The 11,117-nt window shown below is 39.5% G+C and overlaps 1 protein-coding gene across 4 annotated transcripts in view; it reads left to right on the top strand.

The window, feature by feature from the left end:
• Positions 1–10,894, top strand: part of LOC143020877 (UNC93-like protein) — a 71,957-nt gene extending 61,063 nt beyond the window's left edge. For 3 of the 4 annotated variants that reach the window (XM_076177745.1, XM_076177744.1, XM_076177746.1), the window contains exons 3-9: positions 754–940; positions 1,617–1,860; positions 2,329–2,452; positions 2,647–2,866; positions 3,654–3,816; positions 4,070–4,337; positions 10,311–10,894. In XM_076177745.1, the coding sequence (XP_076033860.1) occupies positions 754–940; positions 1,617–1,860; positions 2,329–2,452; positions 2,647–2,866; positions 3,654–3,816; positions 4,070–4,337; positions 10,311–10,576 (1,472 nt within the window). In that variant the 3' untranslated portion in view covers positions 10,577–10,894. Of the gene's footprint in view, positions 1–753; positions 941–1,616; positions 1,861–2,328; positions 2,453–2,646; positions 2,867–3,653; positions 3,817–4,069; positions 4,338–7,944; positions 8,183–10,310 lie in introns of all 4 variants that reach the window. The other variant, XM_076177747.1, reaches the window with a different exon arrangement.
• Positions 10,895–11,117: the final 223 nt, after the last annotated feature.

The following is an 11,117-nucleotide window of genomic DNA, read 5'->3' on the forward strand; positions in this document are numbered from 1 at the left end:
ACGCAACTCGCGCCCAACCCCTGGAAAGTTTTGGGTGTGAACTCTTTCACTTCTCTGACGTAAGCTTCTCCCAAAAGAGTCCCTTGAGTCGGTTCTTCCTTCCAGGCCTATGTGTCTCTCGCCCTTCTCTTCTTGTAGGAGGTTGAGGACGTAATTGCGAAAGGTCTGCAAAGCCAAAGGTCAAATTGGTTAGATTCCCACCAGAACCCAGATCTCAGTAGTGTTAATATAAAACACACACACACACACACGCACACACACACACACGCACACACACACACACACACACACACACACACACACACACACATATATATATATATATATATATATATATACATATACACATGCATGTAGATATACATATATATATATATATATATATATATATATATATACATATGTGCGTGTGTATGTGCGTGTGCGTGCCAGCTTTTTGAAAACTTGTTTATGTAGAGGTCTACCGAGCTTCTGTTAGAAACACCCACCTGATACCAAGTACCTCCCGCTTCTGTAAGCTCCTTAGCCTTACGAAAGAATAAACAGATCACTTTTACTTTCACATAAACATGTCGTTCCTCCAGAGATGACATTTTTGCGATTTTTCCTTAACAAACCATCTGCTTTGAGGTTAAGTCCTCTATCTGCAAAGGGACGTGATATTCTCTCTTTACATTTTTTGTTTATCTTCCCTGCTGACCCTCGCCCATTCGCTCATTCTAACGCCCGCTGCTCTTTCTCTCCGATGCCCAGGGGGAGCAGCCGTTACTGAGAAGAAACCACCTGCGGAGGTGGCGCCATCAGGACCCAGGGAGCTGACTGAAGAGGAGAAGAAACAGAAACGTGGAATGCTTAAAAATGTCTTCGTCATCTCCTTCGCCTTCATGTGCCTCTTCACCAGCTTCCAGTCTATGGCTAATCTCCAGTCGTCTATCAACAAGTAGGTCGTCCGTTTTGGATAACTGCGTAGGCTGGGTTTATATTAGGGATATGTCTTGAACGAGAAGAACAAAGATAACCATCGTTAGCACTACTCTAACTATTCCTCTCATTATATAACGTCTGTTTATTTTGAGGGGATAAGGAGGTTCGGAAATGGTTAATGGTCAGGTTCCTTCATCATGTTCAGCCTCCGGTAGTCTCCACCCGGGGGGGGGGGCAGGAACCGTCGTTCTTCTTGAAGAGGTGGAGGGGGTAGGCCCAACGGCTGAGGGCCTTTTGGCAGAAGCCCAGACTCTCCATCTCCTTCAAGGTTTTCTGGGCGGCAGTGAGCCTCTCAGTTGGTAGGTGGCAGTAATTGGCAAACACTGGGGGCCTAGGCGTCTTGATGTAGTGATAGACGCCATGTTTAACTGCTTTCTGTGGCGTCTTACGCAGCTCAGGCTTAAAGACGTCGGGGAATTCAGTGATCAGGTGGGTGGCTGTCTAGTGTCGATGGTGGCGACCACGGATGGCTGTTGTGTGGTTTGCAGGGGCGTCGAAGCGGCTCGGCCACTTGGACTTAGGGAATCTGTACAAGATTATATACTCACCTCAAGGACATACTGTTGTAAGCCTACTTTTCCCCAGGTTTCATCATCAATAATATTAATCTATTGTTCTTTCACACCCTGTAGGGTTGATGGCACGGCCTCTCTGTCAACTTTGTACGCGGCCTTGGTGGTATCATGTGCCTTCGTACCTACATGGATGATCAAGAAATTCAAAGCCAAGTGGACACTGGCTATGTCCATGCTGGGTTATGCAACTTACATTGCGGCCCAGTTCTATCCTACGGTCTACACTCTTGTGCCTACTGCCATCCTTCTCGGTCTTGGGGCAGCACCTATGTGGTCAGCGAAATGCACTTATCTCACTCAGGTAGGTCGACCTTGTGTACTTGTTTCTCTCTCAGGTAGACTGCTCGAAGACGAGTATGTAGGACACACGTTGAATAACAATAGAATCTTTTCGCGGTTACAGGAAGTTCCTTTGAGAAATTTTGTTTATAATTATTCTGATTCAGTAATAGTATTCTTAGCAAAGCATTTAAAGAATCTAATAATGATCAGGTTGTTACATCGTTTGAATTTTCAACACTGACTTAATTCAAATTGTGTAATAACCCTTACCTGTTATTAATAATAATATTCTATTTGCTTCTAAATCATGATTTGATAATAATAATAAAAAAAAACGGGGTAAATACAGTAGACTGGTGAATCTTAAAATAAGTATTTTATTTTATTTTTTAACCAGTTGGGCTCTATTAACACCTGTTTTACTTATTTCTCTCCCTCTCTCTCTCTATCTTTCTCTCTCTCTCTAATTTTCTTTCTTTTTTTCCAGGTGGGTCAGAAATATGCCGAGCTGGTGGGCGAAGACACCGAAGTCATTATCACGAGGTTCTTCGGAATCTTTTTCCTCTTCTTCCAGTCCTCTCAGGTGTGGGGAAACCTTATCTCTTCATCGGGTGAGTCTGAAAAATTATCCATAGTTATGATTTTTTTTTTTTTTTTTTTTTTTTTTTTTTTTTTTTTTTTTTTTTTTTTTTTTTTTTTTTTTTTTTTTTTTTTTTTTTGTAAAGCTGGTCTGTTTATGTGTCCTAAACTCTCCCGCTGGTAATTTCCGCATATGTTATATCTCATACCGGTCTTTCCTTCGCAGTTCTGTCTATGGGTAACAGCGACACTGAGAACGAAATCAATGAGGCGGCCCTTAAGTACTGCGGGGCCAATTTCTGCCAGGATCAGGACCTCGGAAACGTGACCCTGGACAACTTAGACCCTCCCCCGGCATCAAAGATCTACACCATGGCTTCCATCTACCTCTTCTTTGCTCTCCTCTCCTCCGCCCTCATCGCTCTACTTGTCGATCCCCTTGATAAGTAAGTTTCTCTTTCCTTTCTGACACACACACACACACACACATACACACAAACCTGAAACCTAGTAAAATGGGACAAAAGAGAAACAAGAGGACACGCAAAGAAACTAAAGAAAGACAGTTACAGAAGAGACCTGAAAAAGAACAGTTTCCCACGCAGGGTAATTGACGTCTGGAACAAATTGAACAGTGAAACATTTAATGCCAGAAATATACACGAATTCAAAAGCAAACTAGATGTAGAGAGATACAAAAACGGGTCAACACGAGCATAGCTTCAGTCCCGTAAAATACAACTAGGTAAATACACACACACACACATGCACACACACACACACACACATGCACACACACACACACACACACACACACACACACACACACACACACACACACACAGTGGGATAGAAGAAAAACAAGAGGACACGAAAAGAAACTTAAAAAGGATAGTTACAGAGGAGATCTAAAAAAAGAATAGCTTCCCACACAGAGTAATAGATGTCTGGAATACAATGGATGAGGAAACAGTGAGTGCAAAAAATATACAAGATTTAAGATCAAACTGGATGCTGAAAGATACAAAAGCGGGTCACTACGAGCATAGCTCTCTTCCCGTAAAATACAACTAGTTAAACACACACACACACACACACACACACACACACACACACACACACACACACACACACACACACACACACACACACTTAAACTATATTGGAATGATAAGTGAAGAGCTGATCGTCGTCTTCCTTGGCAACTTATAACACTATCTGGTGCTATCGCAGGTATGGTGAGAACGATCGTGTGGGATCCTCAACGGGCAAGAGCGGCTGGGAGCTTCTGGTGGCCACTTTCAACCACATGCGTCACCCATACCAGATCCTCATCATCCCCCTTACCATCTGGTCGGGCGTAGAACAAGCCTTCATTGGTGCCGACTTTACAGCAGTAAGTATTCGGGGGAAAAGATTGGGCGAGTTGGACTGGACTACCGTTAATAGACAATGTTTAACATGTGAGACGTACTGAAGAATTCATTTCTGTATTTGACAACGTTTTTACATAACTCGTCTTTTTTATCATATATTTATTTATTTTTGCCAATTATAATGTGTCAGTTTAGAGAGGCGGTACATATAAACGTGACAGGAACATTATTCTTCGAAATAACTGGACGGACGTCTCGTTGCATCCCCTACAGGCGTTCGTTTCCTGCGGTCTCGGTGTCCACATGGTCGGTTACGTCATGATCTGCTTCGGAGTCTGCGACGCGATCTGTTCGGTCAGCTTCGGTCCTCTCATCAAGCTCTTCGGCCGCGTGCCCATCTTCACCTTCGGCGCCCTCGTCAACGTGGCCATGATCATCACCCTCCTCCACTGGATGCCGCACCCCGACGACCTCATCCTCTTCTTCGTCGTCGCTGCTCTTTGGGGCGTCTCCGATGCCGTCTGGCAGACCCAGATCAACGGTAAGGTTGATTCAAACGTTCGTCTCACACTTGAGTTCATGGGAGGGAATAGACCAAGCTTTCACCTGTGCATTTTGAGAATTTTATTAAAAATGGACATGATAACTTTTAAAGGATGAAAAAAATGGGAAATGTGTGATGTCTTCAATCTAGCAGCAGACACATTATTTTTATCTATAAACGGTATCTAGAGATACAAAGAAGACCTGCCAAAACTGTTAGGAAAAACTGATAGTGAAGGTAACCAAATACGTAGTTTGTTAACAGTATTCACTGTGTTTTTTTTCGCGTTTATAGGCATTTCTGTTCTTCTTGTCAGTAGAACTTTGCTCGGAAACTCGTGTGTTGTAAGCAGGCAAATCTTTCTGTCTCCAGCCTTTGACATCTTTTGTGATGGCTCAGCTTCTTTTGTACTTTGTATAAGAGTGACTCAATCGTGTATATGTTTGTGTTCATTCATCTGATTACATATACATATACATATACATATACATATACATATACATATACATATACATTGCTGGTAACCACAAAGAAAACTGGAAGAGAAATTATAATTCCCAAGCGCTTTCGTGATATCTCCAATTTGAAGTTGTGAATTTTCACGAAAGCGCTTGGGAATTGTAGTTTCTTTTCTGGTTTCCTTTGTGGTTATCAGCAATATATATATATATATATATATATATATATATATATATATATATATATATATATATATATATATATATCGAATTACAGTATTCACCAAAGGAGCTATACTTGCTGGATGCCGACTCTTTGTCTCCTTGGGTTATACTTAGCTCAAAGTTTATCTATAGCTTTTGATTTGACAAATTCCTCAATTAGGTAAAGGATTGAAATAAGTCACATCTCTTTGCTCATGAAACCTCTAAGTTATGCCTGGTTTAACTCCCTCGCTCGAGACACAGCAAAAATTTCCGCTTATTCCTCTCCTTGAGTTGTTGTTTTGGATCTTCCTTGAAAAGCGGCAGAGGTATTTTTATATAATATTTTATCAAAGAGAAAATTAAATTTGTTCCTTTTGCTAAACGAGTGGGTAGAAAGGGAACAACTGCAATTTTCTTTCAGGTTCTCTGAAGGTGTAAACCACTGCTGGTGTTATACACTAAACATTTTTGTTGTTTATTTTCTAAAGTTTAAATTGGTCTCTGATGAATCTCCAGAATAACTGTAATTTGTGATCTTAGATTCCGAAGAGTTTTTGCATATTTTTAAATATCTCTTGCCATGTGGTTAGCCTTTCTTTCAGCACAGGTATTGAAAAAATAAAACACAGTTGAGGGTCGTGATATACATAGCTCGTCGCATCTCGGTTTTAATCACCTCCGACAGCAGCTTCGAATATTGTTTTTGGACTTGATACTACATAGTGTGTCTGTGTAATTGTGTGTAGATTATGGAATAAATCACTTGCGATAGTGATGTAATTCAAATCATGAAACTCAGCCGTAGCCAGCTTTGATACCGTGTAAGAATGGTAGCGTAAGGGACTTGCGCCACACGGACCCCAGTTCGAAGCTCGCTACGGTGCGTTTCATGATTTGTGTGCAGATGTGTGTGCGTGTGTGTGTGTGTGTGTGTGTGTGTGCGTGCGTGCGTGCGCGCGCGCGTGTGTTTATTTAATAATATTTGCCCAATTGTAGTAAATAGGAAGGGAACTTCTCTGGTGAAATTATGTCTTCGTAATGCCCTCCTGTCACAGACCAAGAGACCATCTCGTTCAATTCTGTCTACCTCTTCAGTAACCTGAACATCACAAAGAAGTTATCTTTTCTTCTTCTTTTTCTTGCTTGCGTGTGTGTATGTGTATGTGTGGTTGTGTGTGTGTGTGTGTGTGTGTGTGTGCTTGTATTTGTAGGACGTGCTTACGCTTACACATACACAATTCATTCTAGTATTCTTGTAAGATAACGTGTTCTTAATACGCTACTTTTTACGTCTTTTCCTTCTTCATATATCTATAAATCACTATTCTTTGCTTCAATACTGTCATTTCAAGTATTCTCGCCTTAGTAACTATCACATACGCATTTCATGTATATGTATATGTATATAATATGTATATACATATAAATATATATATATATATGTATATGCATTATACATACATATATGTATATATATATATATATATGTATATATATATGCATATATATATGTGTATATATATACGAGTATATATATATCAATATACATATATATGTATGTATATATATATATATATATATATATGTATATATATGCATATACATATATATGCATATATATATATATATATATATATATATATATATATATATATATATTATGTATACATACGATTAAAACACTGGGAATAAGTGCTCTAGAAATGCAAGGTTAACCACTTTTAAGAGAAACAACCGAAGCAGATCGATTTCGTTCATTACATCGTCATTGCAAAAGCATAACTGACAAAATAAACAGAAGCGCTCTGCTTCAGTTGTTTCTCTTTAAAGTGGTTAACCTTGCTTACACACACACACACACACATATATATATGTATGTATATATATATATATATATATATATATATATATATATATGTATGTATGTATACATATATGAATAAAAACAATCTTATTTTATTGTATTTTATTTTTTGTGTCTGGTGGAACTTATTTTGATATTTACATTGACTTTAAATGAGGTGTAATTGTGAAAAGATATTTCGACGAAGACAAATAAGATATTTAGTCCGTGTTACATGACATGGCCTTTCCCTCTGTATTCATATTTTCCCTCTAATATTCATTGCATCTAAGTAAATGAATCTCTCCTTTTAAGTTTCACCAACAAAGATCAAACAATGCGATATGGAGTTTTTTTAGCTTTGTAAATAACTGTAAATACAATAGCTTTACGCAAATTGTACAGAACATAATTCATTTTTTATATCTATTTCCTTTTTCAATTTCCAACCATTTTTCTTAAAGTGTATCTTCACCATCTTATTAGTCATATTGTACAGACTCACTTCCTATTATCTGTCAGTTTTTTTCAAGATATATATTTCTTAAATGTTCTCTTCTCTCAATCTGTATGATTTTCATTTTACAAATCATATTTCTCTGCAGGTTACACTCAAAAAATATCAATTTCTTGCTCTTCTTTTGATCTGTCATATTTTCTCAACATCACAAATAGTCTTCAGTTTTTATTTATAAGCAGTTTCTTTATTTCTCTATTCCCCAAGTGCTTCTAGATTACTGTACCTATATACGTTATATATTCTCACTTCCTGCTTTGTTTACTATTACATTTGCCATATGCTTCGGCACCCAATATTCTTATATCTATGAAATGCTTCCATACCACAAATAGTCTTCAGTTTTTATTTTTAAGCAGTTTCTTTATTTCTCTATTCCCCAAGTGCTTCTAGATTACTGTACCTATATACGTTATATATTCTCACTTTCTGCTTTATTTACTATTACATTTGCCATATGCTTCGGCACCCAATATTCTTATATCTATTAAATGCCTCCATACCACCTGATCCCCCTCTCTTCACCATACCTCCTTTCCTTCCTTTTTCTACCTGCCTTTATGACGGTACGGCCGGCAGCTCTTTATGGCGTCCTGTTCACGGGTTCCTCCGAGGCCGCCTTCAGCAACTACAGGCTTTGGGAGAGCGCAGGATACATCTTGGCCTACGTCGTCTCCACTTCCACCTGCATCCAGACCAAGCTATTCCTCAACCTCGGGGTCCTAGTCACCGGGATGATCGGCTACTGGGCCATCGAGATTTGGGAATACTCCAAATCCAAGAAACTTAAGGCTTAAGGAACAGGAGCCTCAACAAAGTAGGGAACATTACGAGGCCCCATGACAATAGACCAAAGAGTCTGCGGACGAAAGCAAGACGACTGGAAAGACGTTGATGGTAGAAAGGAAATGGACCAAACTACTTGAAGGAGTTGATGATGCCCTTCCTACAGACATTCTCTAACCGTGATGAAGTAATGTGACAAATTTAACCCTTAGACTTCCTCCCGCTGTCCCGAGCATCAGGTTCAAGTAATTGCATGACCGTTAACGGTTTCTGGTTGTAGAGCTTCCGTTGATTCACACGAGTATATTTACAGTCCGCCCACAGTTCACAACAAACACAAGAAGTATTAAAATACATTATTTTTTATATGAAAAAAAACAACAGTGATTACATGATTCAGAAATCAAAACCCCTTTCCACACTTGCATGCCTCTATTTGCACATAAATGCACTTTCACATATATGCGCACACTTACACACAAACACACACACACACACACACACACACACACACACACACACATATACACACATACATCACTCGAAATGTTTTCTAACAAACGGAACACATGGAGCATTCGATGTTTCCAATGCTCACGTCTATTATATTTTAATTACAGGAATTAAACACAAACTGAATCATGAGAATGGTTCAGTTCGGACGCATATACACGTGCACACACGAAAGTACATACACAAACAAGTGTAGTTTGCAATGAACCTGTTATATCATATCCCCAAAACCCGGTAGGACCTGCATGATACGACACGACAAGCCGCTGGGACAGTTCTGTTGACTAACACACAAAATAATGTCGTCAGTAGCCTCCTCCACCTCAGCGTTGTGCCTCGTCAAAGACTAATCCAAGAACATTGCACGCCCGGAAATATAAAACATTAATATACAATCAACACAACTCATTCGGGCCCTGGACCAAAAAGAGGACCATTTGGGTGAAGAGTCGTCCCTTGGTTGCCATGGAAACGAAGGCGCCTTGGAACGATCCTCTACACGTTTTCCCAGGAGCAACAAAGCCAACACAAGGCTCACTAAATAATGTAAAAGCTTGAACCGCCTTTGTTCAGTGTTCTTTCATAGCTAATTATGTATTTGTAATGCGCATACTTACCACCAGACTGAATACATTTGCTTGCTTTTTTTTTTTTGTGCATGGTGCTCAATTTTGTGTTAAGCTGTGATGTTGTATGTGGCGAATTAGATACTGGTTCCTTATTTTAATGTGATGTCTCTCGTTTTTAATCAGACACGATCGTCAATTTTTGTATGATGAATATTTTTTCTTTTTCAGCATTCGAAAATTACTTCGACTTATTTTCAGTATCACCATTAACTGTTGGACAATGTATTGTTTTCTTCTTACCTTTTCTGTCTTATACTTCTTTTACGTGTGGTAACAATGCAACAAACACAAGACAAAGCGATTCCTTGTTTGCGATACCAATGACTTTACACTCCTTCTACTCTCTGTCCTCATTTCTTATTTCATGCATGTCTGTTACTCCTATTACTGAAGATATGAAACATTGGAAATCTATGTACATTCCAAATCACTTTAGAATATTGTATGAATTTCTCTATATCTAATCACATTCATGTAAGTACATGTATACCTCAGAATATTGTATGAAGTTCTATATATCCAATTATATTCATGAAAGAAAATGTGAACGAGTCAACTACTATATACTGTACAGACTCACCCACAAGCACACACACACGCGCACACACGCACACACACACACACACTCAGTGGCGCGGCCGGTAGAGTCTCAGGCTGTCAGTACGGAGGTATCGGCGTTACCTGGTTCGAATCCTGCTCAGGGCTGAAATTATTTCAGTATCGCTGCGCTTCGAGTCGTTACTCCAATTCTCGTGGGCGGGGAGTTGGTGGTGTGTGTGCGTGTAAGGTCATAGCATTACCCATAGATCGGACATACGAGCTCTGAGCTCTCTTCCGGGAGGGAAATAGCTGTCGATCACGAGTCCAACACGTGATCCAAAGACCAAGGTGAATCTCACACACACACACACACACACACACACACACACACACACACACACACACACACACATGCACACACTAACAATTTGATATCTCTATTCCAACAATATTTACTAATCTTCCGATTTTGCACAGCATTCTACGGCGTCATCTTCCCTGGCCAGTCCGAGGCAGCCTTCAGCAACTACCGTCTATGGGAATCGATAGGATTCATCATTGCCTACGTCTGCAGTACCCTCATCTGCATCGAATCCAAGATCGTCATCCTCATCGTTTTCTTGATGTTAGGCATCCTGGGTTATTACGCCATTGAGGTTCTCGAACGACTCAAGTGGCTCAAAAAAGACGAACAAGATAATGTTATTCCTATCGACCACTTGTTCTTCAAGACCAAAGACTAGGAGTCTCCACCTCAAGCCTGCCTCAATCTCTCGTCATCTTCAACGTATCACCGCTTCGGACCTATCGAAGAGGCCAGGAGTCCTTTGGACTGGCAAGAAGGAATTGTAAGTTCCTGTCCACCAGAGGCTATTTACAAAACATACAATGACACCGTAATGCAGTTTGGTTCCAATTCCTCATCATAATTTGATTTCTGAAATGATACGCGAATTATCTAGAATGCGTTCACTATTTAACTGAATGTGAGGGGATCTTGTCCCGCGACTTATTTATTTTATTCATTTCGCAAAAGTAAAAAAAAAAAACAAAAAAAAAAACCATACACTGAAAGATGTCACTTCTGCATTTTCTTTAGTATCATGATCCACAAAAGTAAAATACGATCGTATGGGTCAAGGCTACGAACCAAATAACTGCCATTCACAAGTTCCACGAAGTCTTGTTATCACGAACATATATAAACTCGTTCAGTTATCATGTTTCTTCTGTTTCTAAGTACACTTGTTAAAATATCCTAGTATCAAACGAGCAAAATATCTT

Source organism: Oratosquilla oratoria, chromosome 41 (genome assembly GCF_046742065.1).
Source record: "Oratosquilla oratoria isolate Oo_2021 chromosome 41, ASM4674206v1, whole genome shotgun sequence".
Classification (NCBI taxonomy): Eukaryota; Metazoa; Arthropoda; class Malacostraca; order Stomatopoda; family Squillidae; genus Oratosquilla; species Oratosquilla oratoria.